The following is a 16,066-nucleotide window of genomic DNA, read 5'->3' as shown; positions in this document are numbered from 1 at the left end:
GCCCCTCTTGGACGATGTGGTCCATCCACGGCTTCCCCGCATTGCTTCAGGAGCTATGTGTCCCTTCCCCCTGTACCCCCTTGCAGGTAAGTTTGTACCCCTGGGAAGTGCCAGGTTGCACTTTGCCCCGCTGTTACCTCACATGCTCCCAGCTGCTCCACTGAGACAGAGACATGCAAAGAGCCAGGAGCCAGCCTGAGCCCATCAAAAACCCACCCCTTTCCCTCGACCATCAGGGAGAATCTGATGGAACCCCAAGAAAATGATGTCTCTTCCAGAGGGAGAGGCATGCAGTGCCCAGGAGAGGCTGTCATCGCCGAGTGCAAGTCGTCTCCATCCTCTATCAAAGACATGATAGAGACTGTGATGGGAAGTGGCAAACGGAGGATGAGGAAGAAAGTGGACCCAAGCCCTCAGCTGCCGTTCTTCCACATGAGGAACCAAGTTTGACCCCATCAGTGATTCAAGGAGGACAACGACACCAGATGCTGACACTCCACAAGTGGGCTTCAGCACTAGGGCCATGGGCTGCTGAGAGATGCACCCTTTGAGTGTGTGTCACCGTCAGAGCTGACCTACTTGTCCCCAAGGACAGCACAGAGCTGCCCACCATGTCCTTCAGCCTGGGGTAGGCTCGGTCCTGGGTACCACCTTCCCCAAAAGAGCTGGAAAAGGTCTAAGACTGGCCACAATAAGGTGGAGAGGCCTGTGGGCCTCTCAAGAAATCCTCCTCAAAGTCACACAGCCCCTGCAGTGGGAACCTCAGCTCAGGCACATGGCCAAAACCTTGCAGACATGGAAGATCAGCACAGCCCCCTTGCTGACTCTCTGAGGCTGACAAGACCCTGCTCCTGCCAGGCATGGAAGCAGGATGGGGGCTTTCATCACCACCCCCTGGACACACTCTGCCTTCCACTGTCCTGGTGTGGGTGGGAAGGGGATGGTGTCCCCAGGAGGAGGAACAAGCCTGGATGCCTGGCAGGGATCTGCATCAGCCCTGCGTCCCAGTGCTGTCTCTGCTGGCACGGTACAGGTACCTGTGCTAGAGCCTACCCTGCCTGGGGGACACTCACAGGTTGCTGTGAGGTTCATTGGTGAACCACAACCTGCAGTCCCCTCTTGTCCTAGGGGGGTCCCGAATGCCCGGTGCTGCCCTGGGCACCACATCTCCCTCTCCCGTCCCTGCCCACACAGGTGGGCCGACGGGAGCCTCCTCCTGCCCTATGCACTCCCCTCGGCTGCTGTGCTGTGCCGCCCCGGGTCGGCCCTGCCCACAGGGAGGCAGGCGGATGGTCAGGCCGTCAGGGCCTGGCGGGGCTGTGCTGCTGGGGACTGCAGGGGCGACGGGCTGCGTGTGCCTAGGGCTTACTGTGCAGCACACGAGGCATCAGAGCGAGAAGCTGCAGACTGTCTGCGTGGGCCAGTGAGGGCACCGTGCCCTGCCCCAGGCAAGGCGGGCTCTGCACCCCTGCGCAGAGGGGAGAGGAGGAATCAGTCGAGGCACTTGGGGCAGCCCAGACCAGCAACTTCTATTTGACCCCTTGGTGCCCCAGCTTCCTCATAGCGTGGGAAGGGCTGGGTGGGCTGGCGCTGTCTGGAGAGGATGCCTGGGCCTCTGCAGACCCAGGCGTTTGATCTCCACACTCCTTCTTTCTACTTCAGCCCTTCAGCCCTTGGAGAATAACCACCATCCCTTGGTCTCTGCCCTGGCAACGCAGACCATCCTCAACCTGAGGCCTCCAGAGGAACAGCCCCTGTCCAGATTTAACCTGTGAGCCATGGGCTGCTGGCTGCACAGAACCTGCAGGAGGTGGGACCTGCCTTTTGGGCTGTTGCTTCTGTTTGTGCAGAGCCAGAGCAGCAAACCCCATCCCAGGGTGCTCTGCCCGCTGGGGCCCCACATCTGCACAAGCTTGATAGCCAATGTCATCCCTGGCTGCCTGCAGGACAGCTGCCCTGCTCTGGCATCTCCCACCCCCAGTGCTGTGCTGTCACGGAGTACCTATATGTTCAACCAAGGGGCCGCAGAGTAGCACCCTGCAGCACCCCTTGCTGGCTCCCTGGGGATCCAGGGGTGCACTGTAAGGCACATGGAAGAGGTTGGGGTGCCCCAGAAAGGAGCTCTGAGGGCCACGGAGGGTTGTGCGGTGGGCCGATGGGGTGAGGCTGAGAGAGAGAGGCAGTGCAGGGCTCTTTCTGGATCTCAGCAAGAAAGGCCTGACAACAAATGGCTTAAGAAGAGAAAAGCTTTAATAAGGTATAAGAAGAAGAGGAATAGCGATAGCGAGTAAACCTTAACGTCTCCAGTAAATCATAGATAGCAAGTAAACCTTACGTCACAGGCCTGCGCCTACCTAGGTTGACTGTGATGCGGCTCACTACTTGCTGAAAGTGCAGCAGTCTCAACGGTCAGGATCAACAGGTTTCACCCCTTGATCCACATGCAGCTTACCTTTCCCAAAGACACTGTATGTTACAGATGACCTTAAGAACAGAGGGGCTTCTCCAGCCGGAAGGATTGAGCCCAGTAAAGCTGGCATGGCCTGTTCAAGATCACTAACTCCTCAAATACAGTGTCTTCCGCAAGGCTCCCAATACACCGGGTGCACCGAGAGGCACACAGAGGCCACTGGGAAGCCCCGAGAGGTCACACCAAAAGACACAAGGAGGAGCCTGGGATGCCACGAAAGGCACAGAAAGGCCAAAAGTGATGTGCTGGAAAGCATGCCAAGGCTGCCTGAGCACAGAGGCCTCAGGGTGTACCAAAAGATCCCAGAAGTCCAAAACCAGAAAGTCCTTGGGGAAGGGATGGGACTGAAAGGCACAGGAGGGCTCTGTGGGGCCATGAAAGGTACAGAAGGGCCAACATGGGAGCACGGAAAGGCACAGGGAGGTGGCTGGGGTGCACCAGAAGGCCGCTGTGGTGCCCAGAAAGGTGCAAGGACCACCCTGGGATGCTTGTGAGACCCCAGCTGGGCCGGAACTCTGCTCCCACCTATGCCTGCAAAGCCTGAGTGCCCCACGGTGCTGCTGGCAATGCCACGGCCGCCGCACTGCCCCTGGACACAGCACTGAGGGTGAGCGTGGGTTGGGCGGGCGCCCAGGCAATGCCCCTGCGCTGACACAGCTCCTCCTTGCTGAGCACTGGGGAGCACAGCCCCTGGAAGCAGCCCAGACCCCCAGCGCAGGAGGCAGGTGTGGGAGCAGCAGGCTTAGAAAGCCAGATGCCCAGACCCTCCCTTCCCGCCTCGACCTTCCCTGCCTGCTTGGTGCCAGGCAAAGGCCTTGTAACATCACAGGGCATTTGGTGACAGCACGGTGGGTGACAGCTGACGCCACCACCCTCTCATTGTGCAGATGCCGGTGCTGTGGGTGACTGTGGGTGGCCGAGCTCGGCTCGGGGTGACGGCAAGAGATGTCTGTGCAGAGACTGCAGCTCAGCGGGGAGCAGCGCGATGCTCAGCCCGCGGCTCTCCCTGGCCCTCCCTCTCTGCCTGGCCTCTCTCTTCCCCGGCAGCCTCGGCCTTTCCAGCCGTCCCGCCTGGGCCACCGGAGAGAGGTGGCGGACCCTCGCCCCAGCCGGGCTGCGCGGCGCTGCGCCCTGCGTCATGTGCCGGCCTGGAGAGCGGCAGGCAGGCAGCACCTGCCCGCTGCCCGGTTTCGTTCTCTCAACAAGGGCCCGGCAGTGGCCGCTGCCCGGCACCCTCCCGGTCAGAGCAGGCCCCGTCCCGGCGGCCCCCGAGGCAAGCGCTGCCATTGCTATCGCGCTCCCCACACACAAAGCTCGCTCCCCGGACCCTGCTCTCGCTGGCTTTCCCGCCCTTCCAAGGAGCGGGGGGCCGGCTTGCCCAGGCTGGCTGGTGTCGTGGGTGGGCTGCCCACTGGAAACACGAGGCCCTCATTTTCTGCGCTTTAGTTTTTTAGGAGGTCTTCTCATTTCTTTCCTCCCCCCTTAAATCCCGCCCTTGCCGCTGCCGGTGCCCGCTAGGACGCAACGCTCGCGCCGAGCCCTCTCGGCGGCGCACAGCGAGAGCGGGAGCGGCCCCCCCCTTCCCCCGGCGCAGTTGGTTCCGTCCCGCTGTGGTACGTGCCAGGGGCCGCCCGCCCCCTCCCGGCGAGATGCGGCCCCTTTCTCGCGAGAGCGCTGCCACCGCCCGCAGTTCTCGCGCGAGCCCCACTCTCGTATAATCTCGCGCGAGGGGCCGGTTCCGGCCTTTTCGTCGGGAGGGCGGGACCATGGCGGTGGGCAAGAACAAGCGCCTCACCAAGGGCGGCAAGAAAGGCGCCAAGAAGAAAGTGTAAGGGCGGCCGGGAGAGGGGGAGACGGGCCCCCGGGGCGCCGGGCGGGGCGCCGCGGCGGCAGGATGCCGTGGATGCGGGGCGGATGGGGGCGGCCGGGCGCGGGCCTCGCCTGGACGCGGGCCGGGCTGCGTGGCGGCGGGCGGGGCGGGCCGCGGGGAGAGCCCGGGGCGGGGGGAGGCGGCGGTGGCCCCTGCCGCCGTGAGAGCGCGGGTCCCGGCCGAGCGGGGCTTCCTGCAGCCCCGCTGCGCCCGGCGCCGGGAAAGGCCTCGGTGTGGGGAGCGCTCCGCGGCCGTGCGGCGTGTGGGAGGGCAGGGCCAGGCCTGCGCCCCGCGCCCGGCTCCGGCACTGGCTGTCATCTAGTCATCCTGGTGGGCCTGGCGTGGAGGCGGGGGTCCTCGGGTGGTGTTGGTGCAAGCTTTATTGTGGCTGGTGCGTTTGAGCCACAGAAGTTAAGAAATGAAATGGGGTCTTCATGGAAAAGTTAGCTAAAGCGCACTGCTTGTGTCGCTCCAGAGCCATAGCCGGAACTGTAGCGCTGAATAGTTTTTTGTCATCTTAGCGGTGTGAGGTTTCTGCAGTTGGTTTCCATCTTTCTGAAGTAAATTGAAATGAATGCCTGCCTCGCTGTAACGGGTTATATTAACTGTCTGCATTCACATACTTACCAACCTGTCCACGTTAAGCTTGATAAGAAAATTTTAATGTTTGCATTTCCATTTCACAAAACATATGGCGAGGAAGCTCATATTTCAGCCTGGTTGAATCTGAGAAAACTAGTAAAAAATTTTTTCTGCTTTTTTTAAATTAAGGGTTGATCCTTTTTCCAAAAAGGACTGGTATGATGTCAAAGCACCAGCCATGTTTAATATCCGAAACATCGGAAAGACGCTTGTCACCAGGACTCAAGGAACTAGTGAGTAGTGGGGTTTTATGCACTAGAGGGAGATGTATTTGTTCCATGTGCTAGCTCCAATTGATTCTCAGTTAAAGAACTGCTGACAAATAGTTTTTGCTCATGATATTATGAACCTGGACATCAGGAAAAAAAAAGGCGCCTCTAACTTAATTACTTGATTTGAGTGAGTTTTCTTAAATTGACAGAGTTGTTTAAATCCATGAGCTTAGTTGCAGGGACGTTAATGCGGTGTGGTCCTTGTTTGTACAAGAGCACCAAACCATGGGTGTGATGCGGAGGGACATGCCTGAAGTTTCTAATGAACTGCTGTTGTGGTAACCTCATGAATTTGAGGAAAGGTAAGAGTTAAGGAGTCATTCTGATTATCAGAGAGGAAGATGAGGGGACTGTGGTCATATTAGGATCATAAAGACCATCGCCTTAGGAGGGACTGAAATTTGAAACTTTCAGGTAAAGAGAGATCTCCGCGAGCTAGAATTGCTAACTTAATGGGAGCATATGTAGATGTATCACTGAATGTGATATATATATAGGTAAATATATATATAGGTAAAAGAAGCTTCTGTTAGGAATGCAGGGTGATCTGGATAGAGGTAACTATTTTTAGAAGGTTAGCTGTGTAGAACGGCTAAATAGTTGCATTATACTATTCTGGTTGCACTTATGAAGATGATCATTATTTTGAACTGTATACATGTGAAACCAGTAAAATAAGGGTCACTGTAAACCAAGTATGAGTTAGCCAGTGTTAAAATGGTTAGTTGTTAGAGGCAGAGCTGTGAAATGACTGTGCTTAGGTGTTTGTTACTGCTTTATCTCAGCTGAGCACATGTGGCTTTTTATGTTTATCTTTTCATTATTGTTTATAATTTCCAAATACTTTGTAACCCCTTCCACTTTAAAAAAAAACTATTACATGTGCTGGAATCTGCAGTATACTGGTATTTGTGTTCAGCATCTGATATAATTCTCTTAAAAAAGATTCCACACAAAGTTAACAAAATACAGTATTTGGTCCTATGAGTTGATTTGATCTTGTTCAAGATACATATAAACTTCAGAGCTGTGAAGCTAGTGGCATCACCTACTATTAGAAAACATCAGATGGAAGTTCAGTCTGTGATTTGAATAATATTTTTCTGATGTTAACAAAAGGTGTTTTATTTTGTTTCATAATGCAGAAATTGCCTCTGATGGACTGAAGGGTCGTGTATTTGAAGTGAGTCTGGCTGATCTGCAGAATGATGAGGTTGCCTTCCGTAAATTTAAATTGATAACTGAGGATGTTCAGGGCAAAAATTGTCTGACCAACTTCCATGGAATGGACCTCACCCGGGATAAAATGTGCTCCATGGTCAAAAAATGGCAGGTGTGTAAAGAACAAGGTCTGCGTTGTGGCTAGTGCCTTTAGGAAAGGAGTTAACCACTGATGCATTGCAAAGCTATGTTTGAAGTGGCATCAGCAGATACTAACGAATGTCAGGTGTATGGTTTTGAGAAACCTGTCTGTCATGTTGATGATAAATGACCGTTTCTTTTTTAGACAATGATCGAAGCCCATGTAGATGTCAAAACCACTGATGGTTACCTACTGCGCCTCTTCTGCGTGGGTTTTACAAAGAAGCGTAGTAACCAAATCCGCAAGACCTCGTATGCCCAGCATCAGCAGGTTCGACAGATTCGCAAGAAGATGATGGAAATCATGACCCGAGAGGTTCAAACCAATGACCTGAAAGAAGTTGTCAATAAGCTGTAAGCTTTGGCTGTGTTTTTTTTTCCTTCCCTACAGTTTAAATAGTTGTTTGTTGGTCAGTTGTTACTGAGTACTTAGGGAATGCTGGTGCTTCATGTACTGTTTGGCGGAGACCAGGCAAGGTGCCTCTCGTGTTGAAAAGCTAATGTGCCGTTTTCTTCGAATACGCTTAGTCTCTGCATCGTGTTTGACTTCCATCAACCATCATGTTTGCATAAATGTAAAATCAGGCTCACCAGGGATTTTTGATTCATGTTTCTACAGACTAAAATTGTAATTCTGATCAGTTGGGGCTGTGAATGTTCTGGGTTCTTCTTACAGAAGGAAGTTTTCCAAAGTGTGGTGTTTGATTGCAGATTTGCTCTCAAAATGAGCACACTTACACTATATCCCTTCTAATATTGCAGGGAATCTAAACATACTTGAAGAAAATTGTCAGAGTGTGAAGGTAGTATTGATGATGCAAACTGCCATAGAATATTGTGTGTTCCTAAGAATTATTTTAAGCCTGTGTTGCTGCTGAAGAAGCAGGCATAATTTTTAACATTCTGGTACCGATGTGCTCTCTGATTTCTCAGGATCCCAGACAGCATTGGCAAAGACATAGAGAAGGCGTGTCAGTCCATTTACCCTCTTCACGATGTCTATGTCCGCAAGGTTAAGATGCTGAAGAAGCCCAAGTTTGAACGTGAGTCGATTACTGCAAACATTTAGTGTTCTTAGAGGATGATGTGGGAAGCCATTACTTTAAAATGTGTCTGCTTTTGGATAAAGATGTTAAAGCAGCATCATAAGCTTAAGTAGCTGTAGTAGTTAAAAGGCTTGTCCTTCTAGTCTGACACAGCAGTGATCATTCAGTCTGGAGCTTTTTTGAATTCTTGCCTGAAACTGCTGCCGAATGTTTAAAGGCTTTGGCTTGGGAATGAATGATGACAAAATGTTTCGGTCCCAGATGACATGGAATGATTCTATTTTCCCATTTTCTGACATTCCCGTGTAATGCAGTAGTAGGTTCTTGACTTACCTCTTTTTAAGAAAAGTTTAATTTGCAATTTCATTTAAGTGACTCTGTCAGTTATTGCAGCAGCATCTCCTTGCATGAGCTTTCTGGAACGGACTTGATCATACCTACATTAAATGTTCTGGTGGTTTAATTTGTATGTGATGAGCAATTCAGTAATTTAAAACTGTTTTAAATAGGTGTCTCTCTCACTATTTATACTACTACTTCTTTTTAGTGGGCAAGCTGATGGAACTGCATGGTGAAGGTGGTGGTGCTGGAAAACCTTCTGGGGATGAGGCAGGCACCAAAGTAGAGCGAGCTGATGGATATGAGCCACCTGTGCAAGAGTCTGTCTGAAACTCAAAATTGGTGGAAAATAAAAGTTTTAATATACAGAACTAATGTTTGGTTGCCTGTGTTGCTACTGGACAGTATTGGTACTGGATATGTGAATGGGTTTTTAATAAGTAAACCTATTGCCTTTGTTTAAAAAAAAAGGAAAAAAATACTTGTTTTGGAGATCTGTTTTTCATGATTGGTGTTGCAAGATGGGTGGAAGAAGGTGGTAGAAGCACCTTTTTGAAAGGTGCTATTGGAAAGTACAATACCAAGGATTCTGTATGTTGGTTTTTCCCAGTAATTTTGGTCCTCACAAAAGAAATCTCATGGAACGTGTGCAGAGGTTGTAGCTTCTTATGTTGGTGAAAGATGCTTCAAAGAGGAGCGTTGTACAGTGCAAATAGGGTGCCACAGAGGGAAACTTCCTGTTTCAGGATTTTTTATCATAAGGAAGCTTTAGGGATTTATCAGACTACTTACTTGAGAAATTCATATATGTATGTTTAAGCTTCTTGGTGACAATTTATGTGGTATGGCCTCTCGTGGGATAGATTTGGTCTCTGATACTCAAAAGGTATTAAAAGATCTTTAACTTGTAATTTTTATTATGGAAGCAGTGTTAGTTTTGAGCAGTGTAGAAATGCAGAATACGCTCAAGAATAGGTCGTATGTAGTTTTTTAACCTCTCTCAGAACTGAGGGGTAACTGTAATCACAGTTGGAAAAACCTGTGGAACTTCAGGGGAAAAAATTCTACTGTAGAAGGGCAATGCCCTATGTTCTGAAAATAAAGCACTTAAAATTACTCAGCAAATCACTTAAGAGTGCTTTTTCTATTATCTGATATATTTTTGCTCGTCGTTCAGCTTATGCTGGCTTAAAAAAGGAAGAGTGTGTTTTTCTGGCTAAAACAAGGAGTATTTTGCACTATCAGCATGTTTTCTTTAGAATTGGGCAACAAACCTAAACTTTGTGCTATTAAGTTGCTGGTAAGTTTGTGATTCAGAACCTGAGAACAAAACGGTACTGACCTGTTCGGGGAGGTCACCGAGGCAGCGGTGGTGGCTCTTGCAGTCAGCTGTGAAATAGCTTGGGAGAAGAAATGGAGGAAAGCAATGAAAGGTTGCTGTTGCAACTGAGATAGTAGGGGAAGAGTAGAGGGACGCTACCCATGGGGGCTGTACTCTTCAACGTCAGGGATTTTCACCTTTTCCTAGCTGGTAATTCTGGTTTGGAGCAAATAATACGCCAAATGGAAAGGATGTTTTCCAAATTATTTAGAAGACTGCAGCTAATGTGATTTCATGTTGGGATTCCAAGTTACTATTTTAATACGGGGGATGATAATGAGAACAGCGCATGACTTAATATTCAGGTAACCATCTTTGTTGGATTGTAAACATATGTTCTGCTTTTTCCAGTTTGTGTAGTGGAAGGGTAGTGAGCGCTCATGATGCTGAAACAGGAGAAAGGAATAGTGCTGCTTCTGGTCTTCAGCTTTGCTGCTTTTCATCTGTACTGTTGAGGCAGGTGTCATTCTCCCCCAGCAGTCCCAGACAGTCATGTTTTTGAAGCCATAAATTGCAACAAATTCCCTTTCGCTTTTCTAATAAAAATAAGAACTTTTCACTGGCGTTGGAAAAACAAACCATGATTTAGGGTAAGCGTAGTGAGGTTGAAAATCCTTGAATCTACTACAGTAAGTTCTAATGCAGGTGTGTACATCTGTATATGTATGTATTCAAGCCCTGCATTACAGTAAGATCTGTCAGAGCTTTCTAGCAATGGACGTGTGTTGGCTGTATTTTCTCTGCTTAGCAATAGTTCCATCAAACAAATCCTAAGGGACTGCAACTGGCCTGTACTCTGTAGAGTAGGAGAGTTAGAAACCCTAAGGTGTCATTTCTGAAAACTTGCGTGTCTTTTATCCTGTTACTTTTTCCTTCAGCTGTACGCCTGAGGAGCATATGGTGCAAAAAGGCTAGTGCAAGAGCATTTTGGGAAAGAACAAGGACTTGCTTTTTTCGGTTTTTCAAAAATTGTTGTGCTGTTTCATGCTGTTCTGGTTTGGGGTTTTTTTTTATTTTTTTCGGAACAGTAGACTGCTGGCATTACCACATAGGGGCTCTGGGTAAATGTACGCTTTATAAAATTACTTCAGATGGAGAAAAGTAAGCAGGAAGGAAAATTTTGTGCATCCTCTGTATTCTCTGTACAAAAAATCAGCTGAAAAATCGTGGTGTATGAATATCAGCAATCAGCAGAGCACACTTAAAGTACACGTGGAATTGCTCTTCAGCTCAGGCTCAGCCCATGTCTTCGTTACAGCAAGAGCAGAGCGTCACCATCTTGTGCGACACCCTGGGACGACGGCCAGTTGCTGCAGGTAGCAAGTGTCATAGATTCTGCAGGTGGGAAGCGTGAAACATACCCAAGTCCGAAGGCTTGAATAAACGCTGGTAAAGCCATCAGGATTCTCTGAGGGGTTTGGACTACTAAAGGGATGCGATGTTGTATTATTTGTTTGGGGGTAGCTTTTTTTTTTTTTGCTGTTTGGTTAGATATGTAAGCAGAATGAGATCCATAAAACTGTCATGTCAAGTGGAGAGCTCAGCCCTCCACAGCATAAGACAATAAAAATGCCATGACTTAATTATAAAAAATTTTATTGGTTAAATACATTCTTAATTTACAGAGGTACCATAACAATGTTACTGGACTTAACAAAGATTTATTTAGGACACTGTTAATTGTACACAGAACAAAGACGTTTTCCTGAAGACATTTCCAGAGGGTGGGTCAAACAGAAAATGTTTTGATAAATGAGGCTTTTATTATTACACTAATGTATGGGGATCTAGCTGAATTTCAAGGTTACAGCTGAAATTCGCAACTATATTGCCGTTAGGATTTGTGCTCCACCTCATTCTCAGGTTTTTTCCAGATTACGTACTGTAGACCCTAGGAATTTTATGTTATGATCGGTATGCAGTTTCATGGTGATACTAGGCATCAAGTCAAGAAAATCCCTTCCTGTAAAAGCCAAGCATCTAACTTGTTTCAGTTTTAATAAATAGACTTGGTTTTAGCTGCCTGCAGTAATGCAAGCAGCCTTTAGATGGCACTCCTTGCTCTGAATATAAGGCTTTGCTGCTCTTCCTGCCCTGCGTAATAGGGAGGAGATGCTTAAAATAAAGCAGAGTGGTCTTATCTACTGACAGGCACTGACTTTAAACATTCGGTGGAAGTTACAAGAGCAACTGGTCAATACACAGTTATAAAAATGGGGAAGAGGAAATTGAAAAAAATATTAAAAAATCAGTTCTACTTTTGAGACTTGTATCAAAATCTTAGAAAACTGCCAGACAAACAGTAAGTAAACATCACACACTTAAGCCTCATCCACCACCACAATGACGCGATATGTCTTTGGAGGACCTGGGTATTCTGTTTGTTGGTGTGGGCTTTGCTTGGTTCCGCTGTTCTGCCCCTGCTGTGCGCACCGGAGGTTCAGGAATTGTGTTGGCACAGGTCATGGTGGAAGAAGCCTGTTTCAGTAGGGTGATCCACTGAACGTTTATGGTTGAAAAGTCTGAGTAGCCTTGCAGGAGTCAAGAAATCTTACCTATCTCTATATTTGTTTCCTTGGATTGTTTTAGAAGGAGATGTCTGTTTTATTGGAATAAACAACAAAAACCCTTGGCCTCTCCTGGCAGCAGAGCTTGGAGAGTGGGAAGGGTTGTCTTCGGAGGTGGACTTACGTTAAAGTTTGATTCCACAGGAGTTCCAGATAGGCTTGTTGGGGATGGTAAAACTGAATAATAGCCGTATAAATTGTCATGTTTCCACCTCTCTAGAATAGCGCATGATTTATAATTGTTAATGTTAATCCCCTTAACGAAAGTAGAAACCCAGTTCTTGGCTCATTAAAACTGTGTGTGGTCTTCATCCCCCAGCTGTGTGAATGGTATTGGTGCAGTTTAAATATACACCACTTCATGTTCATGAAGCTTCTAGTAAAAAAAAAAATGGAGGGCTAACGCCTGTGTCTGTCAAGTACTGTGGCATAACAGTGACTCTGCAGAGCAAAATGGTGTCGAGGACATGTCTGTGCTTCATGTTTCTTGGGCTCACTTCAGCTACCGTCTGCTACCGAGACTGGATGCCCGTTCCCTGCTGCAGGGGAGTCCTTCAGCTCAGTTTTGGCTGTAAGCTTGCTTCTGCCTGCTGTGATGGTAACCCAAGTGCAGGGCACGGGGAGGGGAGGGCTACCCTCACCAGCTTGCTTAGACACCAATTTAGATGCACCCCGATCTCTTCTAGCAGCAGATATTTGTTCCATAATACTTGGAGCTCGTATCGATAAAGTTATAAGTAGACACATGACTGAGTCAAAACTATCTCAAGGTCAATCATGATTCTAGTTTCCAGTCTCCATCTGCCATTCCACTGTTGGCCCTTTTGCAACCTGAACTTCCAGATCCACAAAGAAAAATCTTGTAAGGATATTTTGATACCTACTGACCTGCATCTCTCTGAAGTAATGACTCATGCTAACAGCTTACTGGTTCCTTTTTGCTAGATAGTACAAAAATGATGGAATACTGTCAGCAATGAAAGAGCCAAGTGCAGCGTAAGTTTTTCTATTCCAGTCTGATGAAATTAGCAGTTAATCGAGATGCATTTAACTATTTTATGAGAAGCCAAGTCTTGCAAAAAGGAATTTACTACCAGAAGTTCCTATAATGTGAAGCTACCTCAATCATGTCTGTCTTAGGTTGTTGTTCAGGTCACACAGCTGCTTTTTACTAAATGATTTTGTTAGAGCTTCTTGAAGTAACCTCTTGCCAGGCGTGTTTTCCTTAAGGCCTCGACCGACCATTTATAATGATGCTCAGTATAGTTGGTATGTGGTAACAAACTGAAAACTAATCCCATGTCTGCTGAAAGCTAAAACCAAGACTGTATAATACCCTTCATGTTAAGGATGGGAATAGTGTTACTGAAGTATGTTCCAGTGCTTGAGTGAGAAATGAAATAGAGACTGAGTGAGGACTGGCTTTCCACTTACATGAAGGGGGTGGAGGGGCAAATAGTTGGAATAGTGCAGCTACTGCACGGAGGGGATCTGAGAAAGCTCAGTAAACGCTATCTAAAACAACTAACTTTAGCTGGGAAAGAGGAGTGTGACGGTGCCCAAAGAACAGTAGAAAAATCTAAACCTGTATCTGGAAAGGATTTTGGGGGAAGGGAGGAAGGTCTAAGATGATTCATACCAATTTGAACATCATTTGTTAAGAGGCAAAATACTTAAGTTTTACTTTTACGATCTTCCTGTATGAGCAGCTTGGGCTAAAAATAGAAGAATACTACAAAAGGATTTGCTTCTGAGTTTTCCCTCTTACCAGTATTAGATTTGATACTTTTCCACTATGAAATATCTGTTATCTTCCTTATCCTCTAAGTCATAAAACAAGTGGATTCTACTACTAATGTGGAAGTCAAGCAGTAATGAAACCTGAATATCAAACTTGATCTACATACTGAGTGCTGTAATTATATCTTAAAAACAATTTTTAAAATTGGATTTTAAAAAGTTTTTGAAGAAGCCCAAAGAAGCTTACTTTATGCAGACTCTGTGCATGATAAATGTAATACCAGATAGTAAACATACTAGAATGCTATTTAAGTTAAAATGGTGTTGCACCACAGTATTTCCCTAGTTGGAAACAGCTAAAAATCCTGCCTGCTTGTATTTGCTCTCAGAGCATTCATGAAGCATAACTACCTACACTGTCACAAAAGACTAAAATTTTCTTATTTGACTTCAAGACACTAGTATGACTGTCTAGAAAAAGTAGTGCAAAACATTGATAGTCAAAACACGTTGATGTCTTTGCTGTGCCTTAAGGATAGAAAACATTCTCTCCCACATGCAGGGAGTACAAAGAGAGGGAACACTTCATGGTGTTTTTAAAACCTGAACAAAGTTCTTGGGAAATATCCCAGACTTTCCTTGTATCTCTCCACTCATCCAGTCCTCGTCTACAGATTCCAGCTCTGTTATTGTATCACCTGCCTGTAAGAGAAGGAGTAACATGAGTACAGCTTACCATGCAATGTTAATGCACGCATAGCTGATGTTATTCAGAAGCAATTAATATCAATCAAATAGAAGAGGAGTGGGATGCGGCCAGTCTCTTCTGGTGGTTACAGCTCTTCAAGATTGTTTGCCAAAACCAGCTGAAGCTTCTCTTAGGGTAAATACTTGTCTATGCTGAAAAACCACCACCTTTTGGAAGGAAAAAATAGCACTGCTGGATAATTTCTTGCGTTGCTTAAGCTCTCTAGGTCAGTAGGTACATTGGAGAGCTGGCTCACAGGCCCCTGCCTTACCTGTTATTTGTGTGCGTTTCCCTGCTCTTTTATGATGGTTTCTTTTCTTAAAATGCTTCAAAGCCTGCATGCTTTTTTTTTGGCTTTTTTTTTTCTTTTAGAATTTAGTCCCAACACTTTCCTCTTCCCTTTAGAAACTTCCCTTTCCCAAAAAGGAAAGCAATCATCTAAGTAGCTTAGTGCAGCTGTTTAAAATAAACTGCAGCTCCTGTATTTGATCCTTGTTCCTGTTTTCATGCCACACACTTCATCTAAGTACTGGCATGGCCCTGGCCTTTCTTCCAGTACCTCTGTTCTTCTTTTCTGCTTTAAAGAATTATCTATCCTTTCCGCATTAAAAGCTGCTAATGCTGAAACTAATTATTTTGCTAGCTTTAGAAGGAGAAAATAGTGTGTTCCAGCTGATAGACACAATTTGGGGCCTGCTGTGAAAGTCTGCTGTTTCTCAGAAACTTGCTTTTGAGGATACAGTTAGCCTAAATCATGACTTTGAATCTACAAGGGCATGCTGTTTCTTGTTCATGCTTCTTAATATTATCCGGGCATCCAGCAAGTATTTCATTTCTCCCCTTGCTCCCATAGCAACTGTGTACTGTGCTGCCAAACTTTTAGATTTTGCTGTACTAGATGTCCCTTAGAGGCATCATTGCTGTAGCACTGGCACTCTTACTATTATCCTCCTTCTCGTTGCTGTCTTTCTAGTTAAAAAAGAGGCTCACTTGACCATCAAGAACTGAATGTACTGCAAAATGAGGTTTGTTTGTCTTGTCATGTTGTCTTGTCATCAGAGAAGCCAGAGGAATTCTGCAATTCCTGACCTCTTTTCAATGTCTTCAGTGAAGATTTTGCCAATGTGAAACAGAAGTGGTAAGGGCAAAAATTTTTTTGAGAGAGGCCATTTATCAATTGTGTTAGTATCTATATATACAACAATAGGTTGTATGTGCTTTGTTCTTTCCTGTTCAAAGCCTATTTTCACTGTGGATAAATCCTATTTTTTTTTTTAGCATTCTTTAGGAGCATAAGACCTTTTGGAAAATTGGGCTAAGAAGAGAGGTACTTACTTTGAAGGAAAGCTCATCTTCATTTTCTCCATGAAAATCATAAAGAGCTTTGGCTTTTCCTTTCTTCCCTCCTAGAGACTGTGACAGCTCTACCCTGGCTGCAGAATGTGGACAAGAGAAGTTATTTGGATTGGAGCAAAATAAATCTCTGTTTCTGGAGAAGTTTCCTGTCATTCTCGTGTTTTCTCCCTATTAGTGTGCTACAGGTGTCCAGCAACGCTACTGCTACTTAGCAAATTCCCTGTCCTAATGGAATAAAAATCGCTACTGACACCAGTTCATTTTACAGTACTA

At 46.6% G+C, this 16,066-nt stretch overlaps 2 protein-coding genes and 1 non-coding gene across 5 annotated transcripts in view; 2 read left to right on the top strand and 1 right to left on the bottom strand.

The window, feature by feature from the left end:
- Nucleotides 1-4,142: 4,142 nt before the first annotated feature.
- RPS3A (ribosomal protein S3A) lies at nt 4,143-15,934 on the top strand. 3 transcript variants are annotated; one of them, XR_012673550.1, is made up of 7 exons: nt 4,143-4,298; nt 5,112-5,215; nt 6,400-6,587; nt 6,762-6,970; nt 7,550-7,659; nt 15,411-15,575; nt 15,848-15,934. XR_012673550.1 is itself a non-coding variant. In XM_075149521.1 (6 exons), the coding sequence occupies exons 1-6, from the start codon at nt 4,237-4,239 to the stop codon at nt 8,329-8,331; spliced, it is 795 nt and encodes a 264-aa protein (XP_075005622.1). In that variant the 5' UTR covers nt 4,143-4,236; the 3' UTR covers nt 8,332-8,372. The 3 variants fall into 3 exon arrangements, 1 of the variants encoding a protein (XP_075005622.1); XR_012673549.1 differs by having other exon boundaries at nt 15,716-15,934; XM_075149521.1 differs by lacking the exons at nt 15,411-15,575; nt 15,848-15,934 and adding an exon at nt 8,210-8,372.
- On the top strand, nt 7,893-7,962 carry LOC142082551 (small nucleolar RNA SNORD73). Its single transcript, XR_012673736.1, has one exon. It is a non-coding gene; the product is annotated as a small nucleolar RNA SNORD73 (small nucleolar RNA).
- Nucleotides 13,977-16,066, bottom strand: part of SH3D19 (SH3 domain containing 19) — a 35,369-nt gene continuing 33,279 nt past the window's right edge. The window contains 2 exon segments of the mRNA XM_075149522.1: nt 13,977-14,391; nt 15,773-15,870. Of these exon segments, the coding sequence (XP_075005623.1) occupies nt 14,275-14,391; nt 15,773-15,870 (215 nt within the window). The 3' untranslated portion in view covers nt 13,977-14,274.

Source organism: Calonectris borealis, chromosome 4 (genome assembly GCF_964195595.1).
Source record: "Calonectris borealis chromosome 4, bCalBor7.hap1.2, whole genome shotgun sequence".
Lineage (NCBI taxonomy): Eukaryota > Metazoa > Chordata > Aves > Procellariiformes > Procellariidae > Calonectris > Calonectris borealis.
This window is presented reverse-complemented; position numbering and strand designations above follow the sequence as displayed.

Excerpts from the sequence above, each read along its gene's own strand:
- RPS3A (XM_075149521.1), top strand. The coding sequence starts at position 4,237 with ATGGCGGTGGGCAAGAACAAGCGCCTCACCAAGGGCGGCAAGAAAGGC. Across the intron at positions 4,299-5,111 it reads AAAGGCGCCAAGAAGAAAGT|GGTTGATCCTTTTTCCAAAA; the intron begins GTAAGGGCGGCC and ends TTTTAAATTAAG. Across the intron at positions 6,588-6,761 it reads CCATGGTCAAAAAATGGCAG|ACAATGATCGAAGCCCATGT; the intron begins GTGTGTAAAGAA and ends TTTCTTTTTTAG.